The sequence below is a fragment of the Osmerus mordax genome, chromosome 1 (assembly GCF_038355195.1).
Source record: "Osmerus mordax isolate fOsmMor3 chromosome 1, fOsmMor3.pri, whole genome shotgun sequence".
Lineage (NCBI taxonomy): Eukaryota > Metazoa > Chordata > Actinopteri > Osmeriformes > Osmeridae > Osmerus > Osmerus mordax.
In genome coordinates this window covers 12,615,572-12,626,508 of record NC_090050.1, presented here as the reverse complement: position 1 = coordinate 12,626,508, position 10,937 = coordinate 12,615,572, and the positions used below count along the sequence as shown (strand labels likewise).

The window sequence follows — 10,937 nt, the reverse complement described above, 5'->3', positions numbered from 1 at the left end:
TTGACGGGTGTGTTTCTGTCACAGTGCAGAACGCGTGTCTGGACAGGAATGGAGGCTGCATGCACGCGTGTCGTGTTGACGGGGGCAACGCCCACTGTGACTGTAAGGTGGGCTACAAGCTGGCGGAGGACGGCAAGACCTGCGAGGGTGAGATGATCTGCAGCACTGGACCACCCAGTCACCCTTCTAACTCTGGTTATACTGACAGGCATGGTCATAGTCATGATTCATAGTGTGTCCACTGTAGTAATGATTGGAGATAGACATGGTGATAGTCATAAACATAGTAGTAGTCATAGTCATTGACATAGCGGTAGTCATAGTGATAGACACAGTCATAGACAGTGATAGACACAGTCATAGACAGTGATAGACACAGTCATAGACAGTGGTAGTCACGGCGATAGTGTTAGTCCCAATGATAGTCATAGTTACAGATCCAGTTATACTGATAACTGTTCATTAATAACTTATTATTGTGACAGTACTGTGTTGAACTGTGGTGTGTGTGTGTGTGTGTGTGTGACCTGGTCTGTCTGTGTGTGTGTGTGTGTCTGTGTGTGTGTGACCTGGTCTGTCTGGGTGTGTGTGTGTGTGTGTGACCTGGTCTGTCTGGGTGTCTCCTCTCACAGATATAGACGAGTGTGAGGTGGAGCAGGCTAACTGTGCTCACGGCTGCCACAACACTCTGGGTTCCTTCGCCTGTGTGTGCAACACAGCCTATGAGCTGGGCGCTGACGGGAGACAATGCTACCGTGAGGCTCGGCTCTCCTGCACGTTCTTCTCCCTTTAGTTACCTGTTACTCTCTGGGGCGTTTTGTGGCCAAAGCAAAAGTTTTCATTGACAGTGATTTTTGATGTCAATGTGTGTGTGTATATGCGTGTGTGTGTGTACATGTGTGTACATGTATGTGCACGCTTGTGTGCATGTGTGTGTCTGTGTGTATCAGGGATTGACATGGAGATCGTGAACAGCTGTGAGACCAACAACGGGGGCTGCTCTCACCACTGCCAGCACTCCACCAGCGGCCCCGCCTGCTCCTGTAACCATGGTTACCAGCTCCACGACGACCTCAAGACCTGCGTGGGTAAGACCCACTAGCTTCACCAGCTGGGAGACTCAAGGACTGGTACTGAAAACTGTCTTAAAGGGTTGTGTGTATGAGACTGACTCTGAAAACTGTGTGTGTGTGTGTGTGCATTGTGTGTGTGTGTATGTCTGCTTTGTTTGGCAGACCTGGATGAGTGCGGGGAGGGCTCTTCGTGCTGTGAGCAGGACTGTACCAACTACCCGGGGGGGTATGAGTGCTACTGTGCCGCGGGCTACCGCCTCAACTCAGACGGCTGCAGCTGCGATGGTACGATCCAACCTCAGTCAACAACCAGTTACATGAGTTTAACCTGGCTTGTGTCCAGGTGATCTGACATGTTTGCCAAAAACTATGGATCCATAATATAGTGTGTGTGGGTGCGTGGGTGTGTGTGTATGGGCATGTTTGTGTGTTTGTGTGTGTGTGTGTGTGCGCAGATGTAGATGAGTGTCTGGCGGCTAATGGAGGGTGTGATCACACGTGTCAGAACAGTGCTGGATCCTTCCAGTGCTTCTGTCGTCGGGGCTTCCGATTGGACGAGGACCGGAGCTCCTGCATCCGTGAGTTCTCACAATCAGACAAAATGATGCAACATCCCTAGAATAATAGCTGAAAGGGGCAATTCACCCCAAATGTACTGCAATTCATCCATATAGATTGTTTTGGTCTGAGTTGTCGGGTTTTTGAGATATGGGCCTATTTAGATATGGGCGATATTTGTTCCCCTCTTTCTCCTTGTATTACTACCTCCTACCCCCCCTCCCCAGCTCTGGAGGACACAGTGGAGGCCCTGTCCAGCGGGGGCGCTATAGAGCTGCCCCTGCCCAGGCCCCAGCTCACCCTGCTGCAGGAGCACAGCCAGGCCCTGGAGCGCTACGACGACTACGAGGACGACGAGGGAGAGCTGCTGGCCGAGAGCACGCTGCAGGAGAAGTTTGGTTCGTGCTTCTACTACACGCGCGCTTTGGAACCCGTCACGCACCTACACACACACAAGCATGCACTACTATGCGTCACATGCGACGACCGCTTTGGTCCTCTTCCGCCCCCTCCTTCTCCACCTCCTCTTCCCCGTACTCCCCCTCCTCCACCTTCTCCTCCCCTTCCTCCTCCTCCACATCCACTTGGTCCTCTCCCTCCCTCTTTGTAGTACAGTGCAGTGGTGGGCCCTGCATGCAGGGGACCGTGGCTGAGAGCCAGCCAGGCTGGTTAGTGATGCCCTGATGGCTCCAGCTTTATAGGCCTCAACACCAGCACACCCGGGGAGTCTCTGCTAGCCGCCTGGCTAAGCTCAGGCCCGGCTTCCTGGCTGCGTAATCACTAACAGACACCGTACATACCTCTGCATCCTCCCTGCTGCTGTCTCCACCGCTACTGCTGTCTCACTCCTTAACTGTCTCCCTCTCCTCAACTGTGTCACTCTGTAACTCTGTAACTACCTCACCCTCTACAAATGTCTCACTCACTCCATCTGTTTCACTATCGAGAGCTGTCTCCCTCTCTTGAGCTGTCGCACCCTCTCTTGAGCTGTCGCACCCTCTCTTGAGCTGTCGCACCCTCTCTTGAGCTGTCGCACCCTCTCTTGAACTGTCGCACCCTCTCTTGAGCTGTCTCCCTCTCTTGAGCTGTCGCACCCTCTCTTGAGCTGTCGCACCCTCTCTTGAGCTGTCGCACCCTCTCTTGAGCTGTCTCCCTCTCTTGAGCTGTCGCACCCTCTCTTGAGCTGTCGCACCCTCTCTTGAGCTGTCGCACCCTCTCTTGAGCTGTCGCACCCTCTCTTGAGCTGTCGCACCCTCTCTTGAGCTGTCTCCCTCTCTTGAGCTGTCTCCCTCTCCAGCCAAGCGAGGTTGACAAAGCTGAAACCTCGACCATCTGTATCTGTTCTCTATTACACTATCACACAAATACCGTGACAGCCAAGACACTGAACGATACAATTAGATCCTGTTTGCAGATGTGAATACATAGAATAGTCATTGTTCCTAATCTCCTTGTGATGTGTGCAGTGTGCTTGAACGACACGTTTGGCCATGACTGCAGTGTGTCGTGTCAGGACTGCACCAACGGGGGGCGCTGTGGCCCGCAGAGGGACGGCTGTGTCTGCCCCGACGGCTGGAGCGGGCTCATCTGCAACCAGAGTGAGAACACACACACACCTCCGTACACATACACACACTCACAAACACATGCTTATACACACACGCGTACACACAATTCGGTACGTACACACACATGTATGCACACACATACGCCCACACTTACACACACTTACACACACGTTCACGCACACCGACACGCGCACCCACACACACACACACATGCTCTCTCTCCAAGCATCCCCAGCGCGTGTGTGTGTGTGTGTGTGTGCAGCTTGTTCAGAGGGATTCTTCGGTAAGAACTGCTCCTTCCACTGCAAGTGTAAGAACGGGGCCACCTGTGACCCCGTTACGGGGAGCTGCCGCTGCCCGCCTGGGGTCAGCGGAGACCTCTGCCAGGACGGTGAGTCACTCTCTCTGCCCGGGACAAATACACTTTCAAATACTTTCAAATACTTCACTTGTTTTTTCATGTATTTGGCCTACAATATGCATTAAGTCCACTGAAGGACTGAATAACAGCCAGTCATTCAACATAGCTGGGTGTGCAGCACAGCTTGTTGCATTTCTGTTTGTGGTGAGATCTCAGTGCTAGTGTGGGTTGTGTTTGAAGTGGGATGTTGTTGCACTGTGTCTGGTGAAAATATAGGCCATTCCTTGGCAGTAACCACTAAATTACCATTCAAATCAAGCAATTCTGGTCCTTGATTATCTGTATTATTTGAGTGGCGCTTTGGATAAAAGTGTTTGCTAGATGAATAAAATGTCAAACGTGAGTGTGTATGGTGAGCGAGTGTGTCTGAGATCTGTGCCAGTGTGTGGTGTTATAGGATGTCTAAAGGGTGTGTGTGTGTGTGTGTGGTGTTGCAGGATGTCCTAAGGGCCTGTATGGGAAGCAGTGTAATAAGAAGTGTAACTGTGCCAACAACGGGCGCTGCCACCGCACCTACGGAGCCTGTCTGTGTGACCCTGGACTCTACGGACGCTTCTGCCACCTGCGTAAGTCCTGCCCATGTCACCCCTCACCCTTTACCTCTTTCCTCTCCTGTCGTCTCTCACCTTTCTCCTAGTTTAGTACCAGTTATTTTTGATCATTTACATGGACATTTCTCTCATGTCTCATATCCACCCTTCCCCTCTCTCTCTCCCTCTCTCTCTCTCTCTCCCTCTCTCTCTCTCCTTCCCCCTCCTGGTCCAGCCTGTCCTAAATGGGCGTTCGGACCGGGCTGCTCCGAGGAGTGCAAGTGTGTCCAGCAGAACACTCAGGAATGTCACCGGCGCAACGGCGCCTGCATCTGCAAGCCGGGTTACCAAGGCAACACGTGCCAGGAAGGTCAGTGTGCCTGTGTGTGTGGCGTCCACACACATCATCCCTCGCACAACCCCCCGGTCCACCGGATCTGTTGAAGATCTGCTGCCATCACACTGCATCAGAGTTCAGTACCAGTGTGTAAGCTTGTGCACTTCTCACAAAGAATCTTCTGGGCTCTGGTTCTTGTGTAGAGTGTGACCCCGGCACCTACGGAGCAGCCTGTGAGAAGAAGTGCTCATGCCCTCCTGGAGTCTCCTGTGATCACGTGACAGGGAGGTGCCAACGCCACTGCCCTGCTGGTCGTCGTGGAGACAACTGTGACCAAGGTAGGTCCTGGAGGTCACATCAGAGTGGGAGATGACATACTGCAATGGAAGAATGTAGGGACGGACATGAGGGGATGAAGGAGTGAAGACTCACAAAACTGTTGGTGTGTTTGCGTGTGTGTGTGTGTGCGCGTGTGTGTTTCAGACTGTCCCGAGGGCAGGTTTGGAGAGGGCTGTGTCCAGGCTTGTACATGTACAGGAGCCCCGTGTGACAGAGTGACAGGACAGTGCCAGTGCCTTGCTGGTACTAGAGGAACACACTGTGAGAACGGTAAGAACATCAGCGTGATACTGCGCTGTGATGATGAGGATGTGATGATGATGATGTCAGCAATGATTAGAATATTAACAAGAATAATGATATCAATGATGATGATGATGACTATCTCCCTCTCTCTCTGTGTGTGTTACAGTGTGTGTGGAGGGCCGGTGGGGTGCAGACTGCAGGGAGGTCTGTCCCCTATGTGAGAACGGAGGAGAGTGTGACAAACACAACGGGTCCTGCCTGTGTCCTCCCGGCTACATGGGCAAGCGGTGCCAGAATGGTCAGTACCTTCCACTGATCATGGCACCACTGGGATGATCAGGGTCATAACATGCAGTTCTATGGGCATAATATTGGGATATTATACAAAGCCCTCTGTGATGTTGCTTGTATAAATAAAGTTTGATTGATTGACATGACATGTCATGACTATTGTGACATCACATGCCTGTAATGCAGGAGTTTGTCATGACCATTGTGACATCACACGTCGTTGATACAGAGTTTGTCATGACTATTGTGACATCACATGTCTTTGATTCATGACTATTGTGACATCACAAGCCTTTGATCCAGGAGTTTGTCATGACTATTGTGACATCCCATGCAGTAGTGTGCAGTCAGTATCCAGAGATATAGACAGACAGATGGAGGGAGGTGTTAAGGATGGACAAACAGCTCTTTGTTTTTGGTTGAGGGTTGTTAAGGCGCCTGGCCGGCTAGCTCCACCTCACCACCCAGCCCCCAATGCACCTCACCACCCAGCCTCCCAGGCCCCTCACCACCCAGCCCCCAATGCACCTCACCACCCAGCCCCCCAGGCCCCTCACCACCCAGCCCCCCAGGCCCCTCACCACCCAGCCCCCCAGGCCCCTCACCACCCAGCCCCCAATGCACCTCACCACCCAGCCCTCAATGCACCTCACCACCCAGCCCCCAATGCACCTCACCACCCAGCCTCCCAGGCCCCTCACCACCCAGCCCCCCAGGCCCCTCACCACCCAGCCTCCCAGGCCCCTCACCACCCAGCCCCCCAGGCCCCTCACCACCCAGCCCCCAATGCACCTCACCACCCAGCCCCCCAGGCCCCTCACCACCCAGCCCCCAATGCACCTCACCACCCAGCCTCCCAGGCCCCTCACCACCCAGCCCCCCAGGCCCCTCACCACCCAGCCTCCCAGGCCCCTCACCACCCAGCCCCCCAGGCCCCTCACCACCCAGCCCCCAATGCACCTCACCACCCAGCCCCCCAGTCCCCTCACACACTGTCCTATTCACACACACTTTCATAGTTAAGAGTAAATGTTATTTCAGTTTAGAAAACAACTGTCTCTCATAGGAAGAAGTGGCATATCACTTGAGCTTGTGTCACGGGAACTAACTGTGCTGAATGTCTCAGCGTGTGGTGTGTTAGTGACAGGCTGTTCACATCAGGTTGGTCTGGGTTGGAGTGGAGCCATCTCGGCATGTATGCTTTATAAAACAATATTTGTATGTGGATGTGTGTGTGTGTGCATGTGTGAGTGTATGAGTTTCAGCTTGCCCAACAGAACAATGTTCCCTCTGTGTGAACTATATGTATTTTAGCATGACATCATATTAAAATGAAACGATATACTATACATGGTATTATTTCAAAGAGCATGTGTGCTTCTGTGTGTGTGTGTGTCTTCATATGTGTATTTATGCCCTGCACGTGTGTGTGTCCTCTCCAGCTTGCCCGACGGGACGTTTCGGCGCGGGCTGCCAGCTGAAGTGTGTGTGTGAAAACAACGCCCGTTGCCACCCTGTGACTGGGCGCTGTACCTGCGCCCCTGGCTGGACCGGGCACAGCTGCAGGAAAGGTAGAGCTGGAAGAACCAGACACACACACAGACAAAAACCATAGACTCTTATTGTTGGTATATCTACATTTAGATCGATTTAATGTTATATCGACATGTGCATTCAGCAATACTTGGATGAACGGCAAATATTTGTCTCAGATTGTAACTCCAATGAAGGTTGGTTCTTAGATGTCTGCCCTGAGCAGCGTCGAGGAGATGAGATGGAAGAACACACTATGAGGAAGGATTACATTCATTTCCGAAACTAGCTGGAAATGAACTTTCTGAGTTGGAGTGTGGTAGTCAGCATGTCTTTCTCCTGTTTGGGGGGTTTCCATGGCAGCATGTGATGCGGGCCACTGGGGGGAGGACTGCGGCGAGTCATGTGACTGCAGGAACGGAGACGGGAGCTGTGATGTCATAACGGGACAGTGCAACTGTGAGGCCGGGTACACCGGAACACGCTGCCATCAGAGTAAGTAGGGTGTGTGTGTGTGTGTACGGTATGTGTGTGTGTGTGTACGGAATGTGTGTGTGTTTGCGTATGTGTGTGAGTGTGTGTGTATGTGTGCTCTGGGTAATTCATTTGTTTGTCTGTGAATCCCTTCATTTGACTAGCATTTGTGTTTCGACATCTCGACTTGCATGTACAGTATATCACATTAGATGTGTGGTTGTGGGTCATGTCACACTCTTCCCCCGCAGAATGCCTGGCAGGGACGTTTGGTCTGGCCTGTCGACACCGTTGCCAGTGTGACAACCAGGGGTCATGTGATCACGTGAGCGGGGCTTGCACCTGCCAGGTGGGCTGGACCGGAACCTTCTGTGAGAAACGTAAGAAGAAGAATTCTTCTGACCTCATTTGACTTTCCTTTAGCCTTTGACTTTTCGCCGTTCACTGACCCCTTTTGAACTCCTTCAGACCTACAATAAACTCTCTCTGAGCTAATAGAGACAGGAAGCCAGGCTACAGGAATCTCTCCTTATAGCGCCACTAACTACAAATATTACCATGCTTGAAAATGGTAACCAGTCTTGAGTTGAACTTCCTTTCTTCCTTCCTTCTTTGATTCCTTGCATCCTCAAAGGGGACTTAGTGAGGGACAATCCTTTTTCAGAGGGGAATCTCCTGTGCAGGTCGTGTGTGTTTACGTGTGTGTTCTCCTGTGTGTGTTGCAGCCTGTCCACAGGGATTCTATGGTCTGGACTGCCAAGAGAAGTGTGTGTGTTTGAACGGAGGGAGCTGCAACCACGTCAGCGGAGTGTGTGTGTGTCGCGCCGGGTGGGCGGGCCCGCACTGCAACCTGAGTTAGTCTGACATCATCACACACCTCAACACACACAGTTACACATGTTATGTTTAGAGCTACATTTGTGATGTTTACATTTACACAATGTTTACATTCATATTACATATGAGATATTTACAGTTTACAGATGTAAAGTAGTTTGCAGTTTACATTCGTAATGTACAGGTACATGACTGTGCCATCTGGTCCATGTGTCCTTCTGTCAGCTTGTCCGGCTGGTTTCTACGGAGACGGATGTAATCAAACCTGTGGTTGCCGTAACAACGGCAGTTGTCACCCAGCGAGTGGGCAGTGTGTTTGTACGCCAGGCTGGACAGGGCCCAACTGCACACAGGGTGAGAGTGTGTGTATGTGTGAGTGTTTATTAGATGTGTGTGTGTGTGAGAGAGAGTGTGCGTTTGTGTGAACATGTTTCTGTGTGTACAAACCTGTGAACAAGACAACTCATTTTCCCAGAGTGCCCGGCCGGCTTCCACGGGGCGGACTGTCGCCAGCGTTGCCTGTGCCAGAACGGAGCCACGTGTAACAGAACCAACGGGCTGTGCACCTGTGCCAAGGGCTGGATGGGCACTGCCTGTGAGCTGGGTGAGTCTCTGGGTTAAGTAACCACATGGTGCCATGTAGCAGAATCTCCCTTTCCTAGAAAAGTTCACACAAACAGACCCTCTGGGATTGTCTAAAGGAAGGTTAAGGTTAAATTGGTAGCTTAGCCACCACAGATGCTAGTGGTAAAAGAGCATGATATCCTGTCAGGAGTTCAGTAGTGTGGACAGGCAGAATAATTCACTAACAACTTCTCCTAGGACTACAGAACAGAGACCATGTACAACGGTGGCCTGTGGGTTTGTTACTGAAGACTGGAAATCAATTATTACCTCCTCATTGGCTAGTCCTATGTTTTTTCTGGATTTGGACTGCCGTTTTCAAGCAGTTTGTGTGTGTGTGTGTGTGTGTGAAGGTGGTGGGAGGCTACCTGCTTCAGAGTCTCCTGTCTGCCTGGCTCCAGCTCACTCCATACCTCACAGGAGCTGTCCTCTTCCCTCACTCTCTCCTTCCTGCCTTTCTCCCTCCCTTCTCACCCCACATTTCACTCTCCCTTCTTCCCTGTCTCCCTCAGGGCTTGTCCAACACACATACTATATACACATCACCACACTGCAGCTCCACACAGACCCCCTCTCCACTCCAAGTCTCCTGCAATAGGAAACCTCTAATCCTGCTGCTGGGGCTGTTAGTTTCTCTACTTAGTAGCTACATCATCACCTCTGAGTGCCAGCCAGCCAGCTAGGCAGCCGTCCAGTCAGCCAGACCGCTGGCTCCAGTAGGAAGCCGGCCAGCCTGTCAGCCCCAGCCTGCCACCCATCCAGTTCGTCAGTTGTACTGTATGTGTGGCACAAGGGTCAAACCACAGCTTCTGGATGAGCCTCAGCTCCCCTCAGCAGGACTCTCATCCAGGGCTGAGTGTTTCCATGTCGATGAGGATGTGGTTCCTCTGCGCTGACGTGTGGTCTCTCTGTCTCGCTGCCACATTGGACTGAGAGACATGAGAGGAGGCTCACTGTGTCAATGTGTTTGGACCTACTGTGGCCCCCGCATGAATAAACCTTGGATAAATAGATTACGTGTGTGTGTTCCAGAGTGTGTTCTGGGTCGGTTCGGGGAGGACTGCCAGCAGCAGTGTGTGTGTGAGAATGGAGGCCTGTGTGACAGACAGACAGGCCAGTGCAAATGTGGTCCGGGCTGGACTGGAGAACACTGTGAGAAAGGTAAGACTGGGTAGGGGTGTCTTTGTTTATCTCTCCCTGTCTCCCCCAGCCTCCCCTAGTCCCCGTCTCCCCCAGTCTCTCCCCCAGTGTCCCCCTGCCTCCCCTAGTCTCTGTCTCCCCCAGTCTCCCTCAGTCTCCTTCTCTCCCCCCTCCCCCACAGTGTGTGGCCTGGGCCTGTTTGGAGCCGGCTGTGAGGAGAGGTGTCAGTGTAACCATGGGGACTCCTGTCACCACGTCACTGGAGACTGCCACTGCTCTCCTGGATGGAGGGGACCCCGCTGTGACAGAGGTAGCTGTCACTGTACTGGACTCTACTGAGCTCAGATCTAGGCTACTGTACTGTACTGTGTGCATCTACTCTGCTCTGCTCCCATGGACCCTGCAAAATGGTCCTTGGAAAATGTTCTCTCCTGTAAGGGGTCCCTGGCCCCAAACAGTTTGAGAACCCCTGGATTAGATCACTTAAATCATTCAATGTCATCAGTTTCCACAAACGTTTCGAGTTGAAGTGCAGTTCCAGAATGGTCAAATGTGACAGTGACTGATGTTCATGAACCCCCCTCAGCCTGTCTGCCGGGCAGCTACGGCCAGGGCTGTGTGCTGAGCTGCAGGTGCCCCCAGGGCTCCTCCTGCCACCACGTCTCTGGGGAGTGCGGCTGCCCCCCCGGCCTCACGGGGAACGGCTGTGAGCAGAGTGAGTCTCCTCAGCCACGTCCGATCTTCCAAGACCACGCTCTGGTCTCACCCTCACATCTCTCTATACACGCACCACCACTGAGGGCATTCTCTTTGATCACACGTATCACCTCCCAAGATCTCACCTCAACCCTCAATCTGACCATGCTATGTGGTGTAAAAGGCCGGTTTAGGAGAGAAGTGTGCCATTTTGCTAGATAAACTGTACCCACCCTATGCTTAGATGCACATCCCTCACACCCTCTCTGA

The 10,937-nt window shown here is 52.4% G+C and overlaps 1 protein-coding gene across 1 annotated transcript in view; it reads left to right on the top strand.

Annotated features, from left to right (window-relative positions):
* megf6b (multiple EGF-like-domains 6b) overlaps nucleotides 1-10,937 on the top strand; it is a 46,816-nt gene that overhangs the window by 30,008 nt on the left and 5,871 nt on the right. The window contains exons 7-28 of the mRNA XM_067245926.1: nucleotides 25-147; nucleotides 633-755; nucleotides 951-1,088; nucleotides 1,236-1,358; nucleotides 1,529-1,651; nucleotides 1,859-2,029; nucleotides 3,098-3,229; nucleotides 3,462-3,590; nucleotides 4,058-4,186; nucleotides 4,386-4,520; nucleotides 4,691-4,825; nucleotides 4,971-5,096; nucleotides 5,239-5,370; nucleotides 6,806-6,934; nucleotides 7,260-7,391; nucleotides 7,622-7,750; nucleotides 8,096-8,224; nucleotides 8,433-8,561; nucleotides 8,683-8,811; nucleotides 9,864-9,992; nucleotides 10,153-10,281; nucleotides 10,558-10,686. Coding sequence (XP_067102027.1) covers nucleotides 25-147; nucleotides 633-755; nucleotides 951-1,088; nucleotides 1,236-1,358; nucleotides 1,529-1,651; nucleotides 1,859-2,029; nucleotides 3,098-3,229; nucleotides 3,462-3,590; nucleotides 4,058-4,186; nucleotides 4,386-4,520; nucleotides 4,691-4,825; nucleotides 4,971-5,096; nucleotides 5,239-5,370; nucleotides 6,806-6,934; nucleotides 7,260-7,391; nucleotides 7,622-7,750; nucleotides 8,096-8,224; nucleotides 8,433-8,561; nucleotides 8,683-8,811; nucleotides 9,864-9,992; nucleotides 10,153-10,281; nucleotides 10,558-10,686 — 2,883 coding nt within the window. The remainder of the gene's footprint in view (nucleotides 1-24; nucleotides 148-632; nucleotides 756-950; nucleotides 1,089-1,235; nucleotides 1,359-1,528; nucleotides 1,652-1,858; nucleotides 2,030-3,097; nucleotides 3,230-3,461; nucleotides 3,591-4,057; nucleotides 4,187-4,385; nucleotides 4,521-4,690; nucleotides 4,826-4,970; nucleotides 5,097-5,238; nucleotides 5,371-6,805; nucleotides 6,935-7,259; nucleotides 7,392-7,621; nucleotides 7,751-8,095; nucleotides 8,225-8,432; nucleotides 8,562-8,682; nucleotides 8,812-9,863; nucleotides 9,993-10,152; nucleotides 10,282-10,557; nucleotides 10,687-10,937) is intronic.